Here is a 15699-nt window from a genome sequence, read left to right on the forward strand (position 1 = left end):
CTCCAGAACTCCTGGACTTCTCCCCAGTCCCTTCCAGCACCCTCCTGATGCCTCCCAATACCTCCCAAACTTATCCCAGTCGCCCCAGATACCTCCCAGTCCTTCCCAGATGCCTCCCTCTACCCCCTGTACCCCCCAGTACCTCCCAGTCCCGTCCCCCCACCACCCCCAGCTCTGTCCCAGTGCTCCCAGTCCCTCCCAGTCCCACCTGCCATGGAACCAGTCCTGGCAGCCATCGCACTCGATCATGAAGCGGGTCACGTCGTAGGGCAGGCGGCACAGGCAGTACACGGGCACCGAGGCCATGGCCGGGCCCCCGGGGCGACCCCCGACCCTACGGACCCCCGCGACCCCCCCCGGCCCGGGACATCCGCGCGCTGCCCCCCGCCGGACCCCCTAAAATCCCCTCAAAAAAAAAAAAAAGAAAAAAGAAAAAAAAGACCCAAAAAACACTCTCAAGAACACCCCAAAAGCAGCCTTAGGAAAAAAAAAAAAGACTCAAAATTCCTTCAGAACAGCCTCAGCAAAACCCCCAAAAAAGCCTCAAAAAACACCCCAAAACCACCCCCCAAACAACTCTCTCAACAAAAAACCCAAAACCAACCCCTCGGCTGCTCCCCAATAAACACCCTCAAAGCCCCCCCAAAACGCGGCCTGCGAGGGGCCCTGAGGGAAATTGGGGAGCACGACCCCCAAAAAAACCCTGTACGGGCCGGGGGCACCCCAAAAGGGCCAGCGGAGACTTGGGATCCCCCTGAGGTATTGATGAGGGCCTAAAACCTCCCCAAAAGGTTCTCGAGGTGTAGGGAGAACCCTCCAAGGGTCACCAGGGCTCTGGGACCACCTCCCCGAGGCTTTAGAGGGCCCAGACCCCCCCAAAAATGCGCCAACAGGGTCCCCCCCGCCCCTATAGCGTGTGGGGACCCCCGAAAGCGCCGCAGGGCCTGGGGTCCCCTCACAGCGTCCGTGGGGTCCCGGCCGCCCCCTCCTCCGCGCTGTGGGGTCTCCGAGACCCCCCTAAAGACCCGCGGAACCCCCCAAAAGTTTTAGGGACCCCCAAAAAGCCGCCGACCCCCCCCTCAAGGCCGGCGGGACCCCTCCGAGGCCTGCGGGGTACCGCGAGGCCTGCGCCCCCCCCACCGCCACCTCCCGACTAGGCCGCAGCCCGCCCCGGCAAGGCCCAGCGCTTCTCGCGGCCGCTCCGCCGCCGCCGCCCGGTCGCCGCCGCCGCTGCCGGCCCCGTGCCCGGTGCTGCCGCCGCCGCCGCGGCCTCTGCGCGCTCCGGGCCGCCCGGGAAAGTTTTATTCAAACGCGGAAACGGGGAGGGAGAGGGCGGGGCCCGGGCGCCATTTTGGCCGCGTCGCGCCGCCATCTTGGGAAGGGCGAGGGCGCCATTTTGGGAAGGACGGAACGCCCCCATTGGGGGTGCGGGGGCGGGGCCTCCATCTTGGGCGTGGCGCCGCCGTCGCCAGCTTGAGTGTGGCGGGCTCCGGCCGCCATTTTGGGAGTGGCGCGCACCAGCCACGCTTTTATTTCTTAAATTTTAGGATTTTTTTTTTTTTTCCGCGCTTTTTAACAATTTCCCCGCAAAACAAACGCCTTCCCCACCCTCTCGAACCAGAACACCCGAGAATTCACCCCGAAATCTCGCTGGCTTGGTGAAGGGGTGAGGTAGATGAGTGGAAAACACGACAAAATGACCCAAAAATGGGCTGAGGGAGGGGGACAGGAATGAGAGGGGGTTGTTGTTGCACCAGTAAGACCAGTATAGGGGGGGTGGGTCACCAGTAAAACCAGTACAGCCCGCTCCCCTCTGCTGTGGTCACGTGAGGGGGAATTCCAGGCCTGTGAAGGGCTTTGGGTGAAAAATGGGAATTTTAGGGGTTTTGCAGAGTTTTGAGGGAAAAAAAGGAGTTTGGGGATAAATGAGAGGTTGGGGTTCAACTGTTTGTGCTTTGGGGCAAAACAAGGCAGTTTGTGGGCTAAAAATTGGGGTCATTTCGTGTGGGGACAAAAAGAGCAGCAAGGCCCAAAAAAAGGGATTTTTGTGTGAAATGAGGAGATTTTGGGGCTGAAAATTGGGGTGATATCCTCAGGGGGAAGGGCAGGCCCTAAAAGAGATTTTTTGGGGGTGAAATGATGCAATTTGGGGAGCAAAAAGTGGGGTAATGTTGTGTGAAGGGTAAAAAAGGGGAGATAGGCCCAAAAAAGGGGTTTTGGGGTGAAACAAGGCAATTTTGGGGCCAACAAGTGGCATCACATTCAGGGGGTGTGAAAAAGAGGGGCGGAAAGGCCACAAAAGAGATTTTTTTGGGGTGAAATTAGGTGATTTGGAGGCTAAAAAATGGGGTCACCTCATGCAGAGGGGGAAAGACTCAAAAAGGAGATTTTGGGGGTAAAATGAGGGATTTGACACAGAAAATTGGGGTGGGTAGGGCACAAAAAAGGGGAGTTTTGGGATGAAATGAGGGGATTTTGCGCACCAGAAAGTGGGGTCACCTTTCAAAGGGGGAATGACCCAAAAAAGGTGAGGTTGGAATAAAACGGAGAGATTTTGGCGCCAAAAAGGGGAGATTTGGGGTCAAAATGAGGTGCTTTTGGGGCCAGAAATTGGGAGGGTCGAGTATCCTAAAAATGGGATTTTGGAGGTGAATTGAGGCCAAAAAGTGGGTTCAGCCCCTGGGGGCAGCAAAAAAATGGAAATTTTAGGGCAAAATAAGGCAAATTTGGGGCCAGAAACAGGGGTCACACCATGGGACCCAAAAAAGGGGAAGTTTGGGGTGAAAGGAGGTCATTTTAGGGCTGGAAATTTGGGGTCACCCAATGCAGGGGGTTAAACAAGGGGGTTTTGAGGTGAAACAAAGCGATTTGGGGACTGGAAATTGGGGTTTTGATGCAAAACCAGAGGGGTTTGGGGGGGGGGGGGTCAGGGTCCGAGACCCCCCCCTCACTCAGCCCCTGGGGGGAGGGGGCTGCCCCCTCCACGCAGGGCAGGTTTGGGGGGGGGCAGCTCCCCCCATTTTCGGGGGGTCCCGCGGGTGCCGCGCAGGGTGGAGACCCACGAAGAGGTGGCCTGGGGGAAGGGGGAGGGGAAAAAATGGGGGGTTCAGGTTTTGGGGATTCCCCCCCAGACCCCCAAAAATGGGGTGAAGGGTACCCTCAGCCCCTCAAACCCCCCAAAAAATGACAGTGGGGACCCCCCCAGACACCCAAAAGGGGAGTTCAGGGTTCCCCCCCAAGCCATGCCAGCCCCCCAAGATGCCCCCAGCCCCCCAAAAATGGGGTGCAGCCCCCCAAAAGATCCCCCCCCATACCCCCCAAAAGGGGTTCAGCTCCCTAAAAGCAACCCCCAACCCCTCCCCAAAAAACCCTCTTAGCTTCCCACCTAACCCCAGACCCCCAAAAATGGGTTGCAGGGCCCCTCCAGCCCCCCAAAATCCCCTGAGCCCCCCAAAAATGGGGAGTAACCCCCCTCAGCCCCCCAACAACCCTCTCAGGCCCCCCAAAAAATCCCCCCAGAACCCTAAAAATGGGATAAAGGGCCCCTCCAGCCCCCCCAAAAAATATGTGCAGGCCTCCCAGCCCCGCAATGATCCCTCCAGCCCCCCAAAAATCCCCAGAGCCCCCCTAAAATGGGGCGGGGGGCCATTCCAGCCCCCCCAAAAGCCCCCCCAGCCCCCCAACCTGGGCCCTGGCCGTATCCTGGACCCATTCATCCACCAGCCGGTGCAGGTCGTCGGTGAAGAGCCCCTTTTTTGGGGGGGCCGGGGGGATCGGGGGGCCCGGGGAGGGGGCTGAGGCCTCTGCGGATGGGGAAGGGGAGTTTGGAAAAGGGGGGCCCACCTGCACCCCAAAACTTTCTCTTTTTACCCCGAACCCTGAACCCCAGAACCCACCCTTTTTACCCCAACCTTCCTCCCCCACCCCAAAACCCCCCTTTGCCCCCCAAAATCTTCTCTTTGCATCCCAAAATCCCCCCTTTGTACCCAACCCCTCCCACACACCCCAAAATCCCCCCCTGCACCCCAAAACCTCTCTTTTTTACCCCAACCCCAAACTCCCCTCCTAGCCCCCCCAAAATCCCCTCCTTGCCCTCCAAACCTGTCAGGGCCACGCCCCGGCCCCGCCCTCGCGCCCGGGCCCCCCGAGGCCGCCGTGGGGACCCCCCGAGGCCGCGCTGGGGGGGGGTCCCGCTGCCCCCTCCCCACTTTGGGGGGTCCCCCCGGGCCTCTTTGAGGGCTCGGAGGCGCCGGTGCAGCTCCCGCAGCTCTCGGTCCTGCCGTGCCCGCAGCTCCAGAACCTCCTGGATGTGCCTGGGGGGGCAGGGGGGGTCACAGGGGTACCCAAAACCCTTCCCGGGACCCCCAAAACCTCCCCAAGACCCCCAAACCATTCCCAGGACCCCCAAAACCTCCCCAGGACCCTCAAAATGCCCCCAGGACCCCCCAAATGCCCCCAGGGTCCCAGTCCTGCCACACTGGCAGCTCCAGCACCTCCTGGATGTGCCCAGGTGGGGTCAGGGGGTGCCGCCACTCCCCCCCTAAGCCCCCTTAGGACCCCTAAAACCTCCCCAGACCCCCCAAATCCCCCCCCCCCCAAAGCCCCTCACTCACTTTTCCCGCAGCCTCCGCAGCTGCTCCCGCAGCGCCTCGTCCTCGGGCTCCGAGTCCCCATCGCTGCTCAGGGGGGTCTCGGGGGACCCCGGGGGGAGCAGGGGGGCTCCGGGGGGGTGCGGGGGTCCCCCCAGCCCCCCGCTCTCGCTGCCCGAGCTGGGACCCCCCCAGTCGCCCTCGGGGTCGGGGGGCTCGGGGGGTGGCTGGGGAGGGATGGGGGGAGAGAGGGGTGACAGGAGATGGGGGTGAAGGGGGGGTTGGGGGGAATTTGGGGTGCCTGGGGTAGGTTGAGGGGGTCCCTGGGACAGACTAGGGGGTCTCTCGGGTAGTTTGGGGGGTCCCTGGGGCAGTTTTGGGGTCTCTGGGGCAGTTTTGGGGATTCCTTGGGCTAGTTTGGGGGGGGTCCCTGAGGCAGATTTGGGTCTCTGGGGTGGTTTGGGGTCCCTGGGATAACTCTGGGGTCTCTTGGGGTAGTTCTGAGGTCTCTGGGGCAGTTCTGTGGGGGGTTCCTGTGGCAGTTTTAGGGTTCCTGGGGCACTTTGGGGTCCCCAACACCCACCTGGCAGTGCCCTCGCCTTGAGGGGTCCCCGAGTTCCTCTGGCTCCTCTGTGGGACAGGGGGGGTCAGTGGGGGGGGGGCACAGGGGGTAAATGGGGGTACAGGGGGATATGGGGGTGCAAATGGGGGTACAGGGGGACACACGGGGGTGTAAATGGGGGTACAGGGGGGACACACAGGGGTGTAAATGGGGGTACAGGGGGGACACACAGGGTTAGAGGGTGTAAATGGGGGTACAGGGGGGACACACAGGGTTAGGGGGTGTAAATGGGGGTACAGGGGGGGCACACAGGGTTAGGGGGTGTAAATGGGGGTACGGGGGGGCACACGGGGTTAGGGGGTGTAAATGGGGGTACAGGGGGGACACACGGGGGTGTAAATGGGGGTACAGGGGGATATGGGGGTGTAAATGGGGGTACAGGGGGACACACGGGGGTGTAAATGGGGGTACAGGGGGGCACACGGGGGTGTAAATGGGGGTACAGGGGGACACACAGGGTTAGGGGGTGTAAATGGGGGTACAGGGGGGGCACACAGGGGTGTAAATGGGGGTACAGGGGGGACACACAGGGTTAGGGGGTGTAAATGGGGGTACAGGGGGGGCACACGGGGTTAGGGGGTGTAAATGGGGGTACAGGGGGACACACAGGGTTAGGGGGTGTAAATGGGGGTACAGGGGAGCACACGGGGGTGTAAATGGGGGTACAGGGGGACACACAGGGTTAGGGGGTGTAAATGGGGGTCCCATGGGGGGGTACATGAAGAGCTATGAATGGGGGACACAGATGAGGTTTGGGGTACATGGCGGGGCACAGATGGGGTGTGGGGCTCCCCAGGGGTTTTGGGGTCCCCCCCATACCTGTGTGGGGGTCCCCTCCCCCGGAGGGGGGGCGCAGGCGCCGGGCCCAGCTCTTGATGCGGCGCCCCCAGCCCTTGCGGGGGCTGCGCAGGCGGGGGCAGAGCCCCAGCGGGAACGAGGCACCCCCGGGCGGGGGGCGGGCGGGGGGCACGGCCTGCGGGACGGGAACGGGGTTGGGAATGTGGGAATGTGGGAATGGGAACGTGGGGATGTGGGAATGTGGGAATGTGGGGATGTGGGAATGGGAATGTGGGAACAGGAACAGGGTTGAGAATGAGAATGGCAACGGGAATGGGATTGGGAATGGGAATGGGATTGGGAACAGGATTGGGAATATGGGAATGGGAATATGAATATGGGAATGGGGATGGGATTGGGAACAGGATTGGGAATATGGCAGCAGGAATATAGAAATATGGGAATGGGAATATGGGAATGGGAATATGGAAATATGGGAATGGGAATATGAATATGGGAATGGGGATGGGATTGGGATTGGGAACAGGATTGGGAATATGGGAATGGGAATATAGAAATATGGGAATGGGAATATGAATATGGGAATATGGGAATGGGAATATGGAAATATGGGAATGGGAATATGAATATGGGAATATGGGAACGGGAATATGGAAATATGGGAATGGGAATATGAATATGGGAATGGGGATGGGATTGGGATTGGGAACAGGATTGGGAATATGGGAATGGGAATATAGAAATATGGGAATGGGAATATGAATATGGGAATGGGGATGAGATTGGGATTGGGAACAGGATTGGGAATATGGGAATGGGAATATAGAAATATGGGAATGGGAATATGAATATGGGAATGGGGATGGGATTGGGAACAGGATTGGGAATATGGGAACGGGAATATGGAAATATGGGAATGGGAATATGAATATGGGAATGGGGATGGGATTGGGAACAGGATTGGGAATATGGGAACGGGAATATAGAAATATGGGAATGGGAATATGAATATGGGAATGGGGATGAGATTGGGATTGGAAATGGGAACAGGATTGGGAAGGGGTTTGGGATTGGGGATGGAAATATGGGAATGGGAATTGGGATGGGAGCAGGGATGGGGATGGGAACAGGGTGTCAGCACAGCCAGGGTGCACCAGGGTCAGCGGGGTCTTGGGGTTGAGTGTTTGCAGACACTGAGGTTTTGGGATTGGGGGGACACCAGGGCCTGGGGGCTGGGGCCATCAAGGTCTTGAGGTTTTGGGGGACATCAGCTCTTGAGGTTGGGGATTTGGGGTCATCGGGCTCTTGGGATTTGGGGTTTGGGGGATACTGACATCTTGAGAGTAAAGGGACATCAGGAGTTGGGTTTAGGGTCATTGGGGTCTTGGGGTTGGGGGTCATCAAGGCCTCAGGGATGGGGTTCTGGGGTCATTGGGGTTTGGGGTTCAGGGACACCAAGGACTCAGGGTTTGGGGGACAGGGAGTTTGGGGTTGGGGACAGTCATTCCTGGTCTTTGGGGAACACCAAGGTCTTGGGGTTTGGGGGACACCAAAGTTCTGGGGAAGGGGACAGTGACCTATGGTCCATGAGGGACACTGAGACCTTGGGGACTGGAGGACACCTGGGGCTTTGGGGTGTCCAGCTCTTGGGGTGGGGGACACTCACCTCTGGTCCCGGGGGTCCCTCCTGCCCCCAAGCACCGGTGACAAATGTCCCCAGTCCTTGGGGGTCACCTGGCTCTTGGGACACATCCGGCTCTGGGGGGTCGGGTGGTTCCCTGGGTCCCTCCTGCTCCCATGGGGCAGTGACTGTCCCCTGTTCCTGGGGGACACCTGGCTCGGCATCCCCAGGGACGAGGGGCTCTTGGTGGCCATTGAGCTCTGGAGGTTTGGGGTCAGCCATGTCCAGGTGTCCAGGGCTGGGGACACTCAGCCCCGAGCCCTGGGGAGCCCCCAGATCTTGGGGTTCGGGGTTGATCCTCTCTGGTGCTGTGGGTTCAGCCACCTCCTGGGGACCGATGACAGCTGTCCCCAAAGCCTGGGGGACACCCAGCTCCTCCAGTTTGGGGACAGCCGACCCCTGGCCCTGGGGGACATCCAGGTCCTGGGCTTTGGGGACCCCCATCTTCGGCCCCCCCGGCCCATCCTGCTCTGACGTTCCACTCTTGTTTGTCCCCTGTCCTTGGGGACCCCCCTGGGATGTCCCCAGGGCTCTCCGGGTGGGTGGGGGTCCCCCAGGACCTGCAGAGAGGGGACACCCTCATCAGGGATGGGGTGGGGGTGACACCCCAGTCAGGGAAGGGGTGGGGGTGACACCCCCCGGCTCTGGGGGCGTGGTGGCAGGTCCGTGTCCCCTCCCAGCCCTGGGGACGCACCGGTGGCCTCGCGGTTCCGGATGGTTTGGTTGATGCAGAACCTCCAGCGCCCCACGGGCGACGACTGGGGGGGGCCTTCCCCTGGTGGGGGGTGAGGGGTCAGCGGGTGGGGGGCGACCCCAGCCCCCTCCCCTCCCCCACTACTCACCACCCACTGGCGGCTCCAGGGGTCCCACCTGGGGGGGAGACACATTTGGGGGGTCAGTGGGGGGGTGTGGGTGGGGGGAGGGGCAAGGAGGGGGTGGGGGCAGGGGGAGCACCTGGGGGTCCGGGGCGGGGGTCCCGAGGAGCCCCCGTGCCTGCTCCACGATGGCCTTGAGCTCCTCCACAAACTTGTCCCGCTCCCCCTCCAGGACAAAGTTGTCCTCGACCTGTGGGGGGGACACGAGTTGGGAGGGGGGACATGGATTGGGGGAAGGGACATGGACTGGGGACACGGGGACACAGAGAGTGGGGAGGGGGACACAGATTGAGGGGGGATATGGGTTGGGGAAGGGGACACAGATTGGGGAAGAGGACATGGTTTGGGGGGGACAGATTGGGGGGGACATGGGTCAGGGACATGGGCTGGTGGCACAGGGACACAAATTGGGGTGGGGGACACAGATTGAGGGAGAGGGACAGACATTGGGAAGGGGACATGGACTGGAGGCAAGGGAATTGGATCAGAGATGGACATAGGCTGGGGAAGGGGACAAGGGCTGGGGACACGGGGACAGCTCGGGGGTCACCATGTAGCAGGCGATGTCCTCGGGCGCGTCCCCATCCGCGTCAAACCTGAAGGTGACCATCTTGCTGTCGTGGGTCTCCAGCTGGCACTCCACCGTGTTGTCCCCAGCTGAGGACACCTGGGGGATGGTGACACTCTGTGACCGTGCTGGGATGTCCCCACATGGCCCCCCTGGCCCCCAGCCCCGCCCTGACCTGCAGCACGGTGAGCTGGAAGCGGGCGGGGCGCTGGCACGACGCGCGGCGCTGCCGGGCACGCGGCCCGGGGACTTCAGGGACATCGGGGACACGCAGCAGGGACGCGGCCTCGGCGGGCACCGAGGGGTCCTCGGGGCCAGGGAGCATCGGGGGTTGTGGCATTGGGGATGGTGGTGGCATCTCTGGGGCTGGTGGCATCCCCATGGCTGGTGGCATCATGGATGGTGGTGGCATCTCTGGGGCCGGTGGCATTCCTAAGGCTGGTGGCATCGGGGATGGTGGTGGCATCTCTGGAGCTTGTGACATCCCCATGGCTGGTGGCAGCACAGATGGAGGTGGCATCTCTGGAGCTTGTGACATCCCCATGGCTGGTGGCAGCACAGATGGAGGTGGCACCCCTGGGGCTGGTGGCATCATGGATGAAGTTGGCATCCGTTGGGCTGGTGGCATCATGGGTGGAGCTGGCATCCCTTGGGCTGGTGGCATCACCATGGCTGGTGGCACCATGGATGGTGGTGGCATCTCTGAGGCTGGTGGCATCATGGATGGTGGTGGCATCCCTTGGGCAGGTGGCACCCCTGGGGCTGGTGACACCCCCATGACTGGTGGCATCACAGACAGAGGTGGCATCCCTTGGGCTGGTGGCATCATGGATGGAGGTGGCATCTCCGGGGCTGGTGACATCCCCATGACTGGTGTCATGATGGACAGTGGTGGCACCCCCAGAGCTGCTGACATCCCCACCACTGTTGGCATCCCTGGAGCTGGTGACATCCCTGGCACCAGCTGTGGCTGCATGGTGGGGACTGGCTGTGGTGCCATCCCCTGGGCTGGTGGCATTCCTGGACCTGGTGGCATCCCAGGGGTTGTTGGTGGCATTCCAAGGCCTGGCTGCAGCTGCACCATAGGGACCAACTGTGGTGGCATCCCAGCTTGGGGTGCCACTCCTGGTGGCATCCCTTGGGCGGGTGTCACCCCTGGAGCTGGTGACATCCCTTGGGCTGGTGTCACCCCTGGAGCTGGTGACATCCCTTGGGCGGGTGTCACCCCTGGAGCTGGTGACATCCCTTGGGCGGGTGTCACCCCTGGAGCTGGTGACATCCCTTGGGCTGGTGTCACCCCTGGAGCTGGTGGCATACCAGCTGGAGGTGGCACCCCCAGAGCGGGTGTCCCCCCCAGAGTGGGTGTCCCCCCCGGGGCCGGTGGCACTCCAGTAGGAGGTGGCACCCCTTGCGCTGGTGACACTCCAGGAGCCGCTGTCACCCCCGCAGCTGGCAGTGCCACCCCCGCTGCCACTCTCTGTGCCATGCCGGGCCCTGGTGCCCCAGGTGCCACCTGTGGCTGTGTCCCCACTGTCACCGAGCCCCCGCCACAGCTGCAGGGGTCTCCCTCAGGCCCAGGTGGCTCTGTGGTGGCTCCTCCGGTGCCATCTTCTGCTGTCCCCTCGGTCCCCTGGGTCACCTGCAGGACATGGGGCAGTGCCAGGGGGGTCTGGACCCCCCCCAGGACCCCCCCAGTGTGACGGGCACTTACCAGTGGTGGCACAGGGGGGGACACCCCATCCTGGGGTCCCTGTGGGTACCCCCAGAGCTGCTCAGGTGCTCCGGTGACACCGCCGGGACCGGGGACATCTGGTGGGGGGACGTTGTCCAGGATCCCCTCAGCTGTGGGGAGGGAGCAAGGGGGGGTCACTGCTGGGGGGGGGTCTCACTGGGGGCAGGGGGCACTTGTGGGGGCTGAGGGTGCTTTGGGGGGACAAGGGGGGCAGTTTTGAGGGGCTGAGGGCACTTTGGGGTGACAAGGGGGGCAGTTTTGAGGGGCTGAGGGCACTTTGTGGGGACAAGGGGGGCAGTTTTGGGGGGCTGAGGGTGCTTGGGGCGGACAAGGGGGGCAGTTTTGGGGGGCTGAGGGCACTTTGGGGGGACAAGGGGGGCAGTTTTGGGGGGCTGAGGGTGCTTTGGGGGGACAAGGGGGGCAGTTTTGGGGGGCTGAGGGCACTTTGGGGGGACAAGGGGGGCAGTTTTGGGGGCAGTTTTGAGGGGTTGGGGACTGTTTTAGGGGGCAATTTGAGTATCTGGGGCAGTTCTGGGTGTCCAGGGGCAGTTTTGGGGGCACTGGGGGCAGTTCTAGGGGACAGTTTGAGGGTCTGGGGGCAGTTCTGGGTGTCCAGGGGCAGTTTTGGGGGCACTGGGGGCAGTTCTAGGGGACAGTTTGAGGGTCTGGGGGCAGTTCTGGGTGTCCAGGGGCAGTTTTGGGGGCACTGGGGGCAGTTCTAGGGGACAGTTTGAGGGTCTGGGAGCAGTTCTGGGTGTCCAGGGACAGTTTTGGGGTCTCACCAGGGCCGGGCGGGGGCTGCTCCCGCAGCAGCTGCTGCCGCACGTGCTGATCGACCTCGGTGTCCTCGCTCTCGGGGCCCCCCCGGCTCTCGGGGCCCCCCCTGCCCTCCGCCTGCTTCTTCTCCCGCGTCTTCCTCACCAGCGCCAGCCGGTCCCGGATGGATTTGGCCACGGCCTTGGAGTCACTCTCGTGGAAGAACCCGGATTTCACCTGAGAGAGGGAATTTGGGGTGTGCAGGGAGGGCACCGAGAGCCGGGGGTCTTGGGGTTGGTTCCAGAGGGAATTTTGGGGGGCATTGGTTTTGGGAGAGGTTCAACGTGAGATTCAGGGATGAATTTTGGAGGATCATTGGTTTTGGGAGAGGTTCAGGGATGAAGTTTTGGGATTTCAGTTTTGGGATTTCAGTTTTGGGAGAGGTTCAAGGTGAGATTTAGGGATCAATTATGGGGGAGAGGTTCCAGATGAGCTTAAAGGATGAATTTTGGGGAGTTGTTGGTTTTGGGAGAGGTTCAGGCTGAGGTTAGGGATGAATTTTGGGGTGACTTTTGTTCTGGAAGAGGCTCAGAAGAGTTGGAGGGACCAGCTGTTGGGTTCCAGGGTGGATTTTGAGCTGTCACTGCCTTTGGGGGTGTTCAAGATGAGCTTGAGCCACGACTTTGGAGGCTCATTGCGTTTGGAGAGAATCGAGACCAATTAGGGGCCAACCCTGAGGATTTTTGGAGTCACTCCTCACCATCTCATAGGCCACCTCCTCGGGGACATCAGCCTCCAGGTTGAAGCTGAACTCGATGGCCTCGTTGTCCTTGTGCTTGCCCTTGAGCTTTTTGGGGTCCTCCACCCAGAGCCGCAGCGCCAGCGCCGGGTCCAGCCCCGCGTCGTCCTCGGCCAGCTCCACGCGCAGCCCCGTGTCCTCGGCGAAGAACGCGTGGTCCAGCAGGTCCCGGATGGACAACCTGACGTGGGGAGGGGGTGTGGTCAGTGTGGTCAGTCCTGTGGGGCCACAGGGGTCCCAGACCACCACCCCACCCCACCTCTCAGCCTTGTTCTGCCGGATGCAGCCCTCGATGATCTCCTTCACCTCGGGGTCCGTCACCTTGTGGAAACTCGCCGGCTTGATGCCCTGTGGGGGGGACATGGTGACTTGGGGGGGCTCTGGAGAGGTTTGGGGGTCTCAGGGGTGGTGGGACACCCACGCTGGTGACTTTGCGGTAGATCTGGGCGGCGTTCTGGCACTCGGAGTAGGGGTACTCGGACGTGCCCATCTCCAGCATGCACATCCCGAAGGCGTAGACGTCCACGGACTCGTCGTAGCGCTCCTCATACATCTCGGGGGCCATGAACTCGGGGGTCCCTGTGGGGTGGGCGGTCAGGGGGGGCCCTCAGGGCCGTCCCCGAGGTCCCCATGGTGCTCACCGATGACGCTCTTGGCGAAGGACGTGCGCATGAGCGTGGCCAGCCCCAGGTCGCCGATCTTGACGGAGCCGGTGGGGCCGGTGATGAAGATGTTGTCACACTTGAGGTCGCGGTGGATGATGGGCGGCGTCCTCGTGTGCAGGAACTGCAGCCCCTTCAGGATCTGCCGGCACCAGCTCCGCAGCACCTTCGGCTTCATCACCTTGAACCTCTTGAGGTACCTGTGGGGTCCCGTCAGCCACGCCTGGACCCCCCCAAGGTGTCCCCCTGCACCCCCAACTCACGTCTTGAGGGTGCCCGAGGTCATGAGCTCGGTGACGAGGACGATGCACTTCTTGCCACGCAGCGAGGACTCCCAGGAGTCGTAGAAGCGGACGATGTTGGGGTGCTGCAGCCCCTTGAGCATCTCGGCCTCCTCCTTGAAGCGCTGCTGCTCCGCCTTGGTCAGCTTGCGGTCCTGGGGGGCACAGACACACCCCAAAGTCCGGCAGCGGCGTGGGCTCCGGGTGCCAGGGTCAGCGTTAGCAGCCCCCAGCCCCACGATTGTCATCGTCATCATCATCATTCTCCAGCCCCAAGATCATCATCACTATCATGCCTAAACCTCGGGGTCATTCACAGCACCATCATCATCATCCTTCAATTCCAGTATCATCATCATCACCATCATCATCCTCAAATTCCAGGGTTGTTGTCGTCATCATCATCATCACCACCACCATCATCATCATCCCCAAACTCCGGGGGTTGTTCTCATCATCATCATCGTTATTCCCCAGCCCCAGTATCATCATCATCCCTAAACCTCAGGGTCATTGCCAGCATCATCATCATCATTGTCATCATTCCCCTCCAAACTCCATCATCATCATCATCATCATCATCATCATCATCATCATCCCCCAGTTTCAGGGGGTAACAAAGCACTTTGGAGGACAAGCAGCTCAGTTTGGGGGGAATTGATGGGATTTGGGGTGCAGAGGTGGAAGAGGGGTCAGCTGTGGGGTTCCTGGTGAATTTGGGTTCTGGATTTGAGGGGCCGGTCAGGGGGTTCATGGTGAATTATGGGGTGTCTGAGTTTGGGAGGGGTTCAAGGTGAGCTCGAAGAACCAACTGTGGGATTCAAGGGAGGATTTTGAGGACCACTGATATCAGAAGAGCCTCAAGCTGAGTTTGAGGAGCCACTCACAGCTTTGGAAGAAGCTCAACACCAACTCAAGAGGCCAATCAGGGGCTTCATGACAAATTTTGAGGTGCCCCATCTTCCAAAGAGCCTCAAGCCCCCCCAAGAACCCCCCAAAACCCCACCATCATCTCCCCATGACCCTAAAAAACCCCAATTTCACCTCCCACCCACCAACTCACGACCCCCAGCCTCCCAAAACTCCCCCCCGCCGCAGCTCGGGGCTCACCTGCAGCTCACACCAGGCCACCTCCACCCAGGTGTCAGTGTCGAAGCCCTTGAAGACCGTCTTGAAGGCGCCTCGCCCCAGCTCGATGTCGAACTTGAGGAAGCGGCCACCGGGCGAGGTAGCCACGGCCTTCATCTCCGCCTCCTCCTCGCCCTCCTCGCCCCCCCCGAGCCGGGGGTCGCCCCGCGGGCCGGGGTCGCCGCCGCGCTCGCCCCGCTCCTCCTCCTCCAACACCTCCACGCTCTTGCGGAAGAAGCGTTTTGGGGGGGCGGGGGGGGACGCGGGAGTTTTGGGGTCCCCCAGATCGGCTGCCATGGTTGTCCCCACTTCCCCCCCCCCCCTACCGCCCGAAAATTTTAGGGGGTGACCCCCCCCCCGCCGCCCCCTCGCCAGCCCCAGCTGCCCCTAAGGATGAAGGGGGGGAGGGGGCCGCGTGTCCGGAGGTGGTTTAGGGGGTCTGGGGGGGGGGGGGTCACCTCGATTTTAGGGGTGTCCCCCCCCCTCGGGTGGCACCGGCGGTGGCCGCGTCACCCCCTCCCCCGCGGGGGGGGACCTGCAGGGGAGACAAAGAGGCTTCGGTGGGGCGGGGGGGAGGGGGGCAATCGGAGGGGGGGAGGGTGTAATTAATAAGGGCAGCAGGGTTAATTGGGGGGTCCCCGAAATCTGGGGGGGGTGGAAGCATCCCCCCGGCCCCCCCCCCCGCACAGCGGCTGCTCTTCCTGCGGAGGAAGGACTTCCGGGGGCAGCCCCCCCCCCAAAAGGATGCTACAGGTACGCCCGCCCCCAAGGATGCCATAGGTACCCTCGGCACGCCCTCGGGTGCTATGGGTACCCCCCAAGGATGCTATAGGTACCCCCAAGGATGCTATAGGTACCCTGGGTTCCCCCCCGGGTGCCACAGGTACCCCCCACCAAGGATGCTACAGGTACCTCAGCCCCTCCCTCCCCCCGCTGTGGGGCCCCCTATGTATCCTATAGGTAGGGGAGGGGTGTGCCTGCCCAGTTCTGACCTCTATAGCCCCCCCTGGACCACCATAGCCCACCCCTATAGCCCCCCTCAGTTCCTGTGTGTCCCATATAGCCCCCTCCTCACAGAGCCTCATAGAGCCCCCCAGCCCCTGTGCCCCCAAATACCCCATAGAGCCCCCCAGACCCTATAGCCCCTGTGCCCCATATACCCCATAGAGCCCCCCAGCCCCTAAAGCCCCTGTACCCCCTATACCTCA

The 15699-nt window shown here is 61.9% G+C and overlaps 2 protein-coding genes and 1 long non-coding RNA gene across 6 annotated transcripts in view; all 3 read right to left on the minus strand.

The window, feature by feature from the left end:
* PHF8 (PHD finger protein 8) overlaps nucleotides 1–368 on the minus strand; it is a 29255-nt gene extending 28887 nt beyond the window's left edge. For all 4 annotated transcript variants that reach the window (XM_059872286.1, XM_059872285.1, XM_059872284.1 and 1 more), the window contains exon 1: nucleotides 209–368. In XM_059872286.1, coding sequence (XP_059728269.1) covers nucleotides 209–306 — 98 coding nt within the window. In that variant the 5' untranslated portion in view covers nucleotides 307–368. The remainder of the gene's footprint in view (nucleotides 1–208) is intronic.
* Nucleotides 369–1499: 1131 nt separating this feature from the next.
* On the minus strand, nucleotides 1500–3769 carry LOC132341020 (uncharacterized). The gene is made up of 2 exons (XR_009490070.1): nucleotides 3685–3769; nucleotides 1500–3073 (listed from the first exon to the last, which is right to left on the minus strand). It is a non-coding gene; the product is annotated as an uncharacterized LOC132341020 (long non-coding RNA).
* A 1180-nt stretch (nucleotides 3770–4949) lies between these two features.
* WNK3 (WNK lysine deficient protein kinase 3) lies at nucleotides 4950–14788 on the minus strand. Its single transcript, XM_059872301.1, has 16 exons — nucleotides 14474–14788; nucleotides 13346–13518; nucleotides 13062–13282; nucleotides 12842–12999; nucleotides 12680–12768; nucleotides 12382–12601; nucleotides 11648–11858; nucleotides 10845–10975; nucleotides 9309–10772; nucleotides 9116–9232; nucleotides 8645–8755; nucleotides 8533–8560; nucleotides 8385–8465; nucleotides 7676–8250; nucleotides 6031–6184; nucleotides 4950–5219 (listed from the first exon to the last, which is right to left on the minus strand). Exons 1-16 carry the CDS (start codon nucleotides 14786–14788, stop codon nucleotides 5134–5136), a joined length of 4134 nt encoding a protein of 1377 aa, XP_059728284.1. The 3' UTR covers nucleotides 4950–5133.
* Between the last annotated feature and the right edge of the window lie 911 nt (nucleotides 14789–15699).

Source organism: Haemorhous mexicanus, chromosome 35 (assembly GCF_027477595.1).
Source record: "Haemorhous mexicanus isolate bHaeMex1 chromosome 35, bHaeMex1.pri, whole genome shotgun sequence".
NCBI lineage: Eukaryota > Metazoa > Chordata > Aves > Passeriformes > Fringillidae > Haemorhous > Haemorhous mexicanus.

Bases quoted from the DNA above. Each gene is read 5' to 3' on its own strand.
- WNK3 (XM_059872301.1), bottom strand. From the start codon at position 14,788: ATGGCAGCCGATCTGGGGGACCCCAAAACTCCCGCGTCCCCCCCCGCC. The intron at 13,283-13,345 runs GTGAGTTGGGGG...GGGACCCCACAG, and splicing joins ACCTCGGGCACCCTCAAGAC to GTACCTCAAGAGGTTCAAGG. The intron at 11,859-12,381 runs GTGAGGAGTGAC...TCCCTCTCTCAG, and splicing joins AGGAGGTGGCCTATGAGATG to GTGAAATCCGGGTTCTTCCA.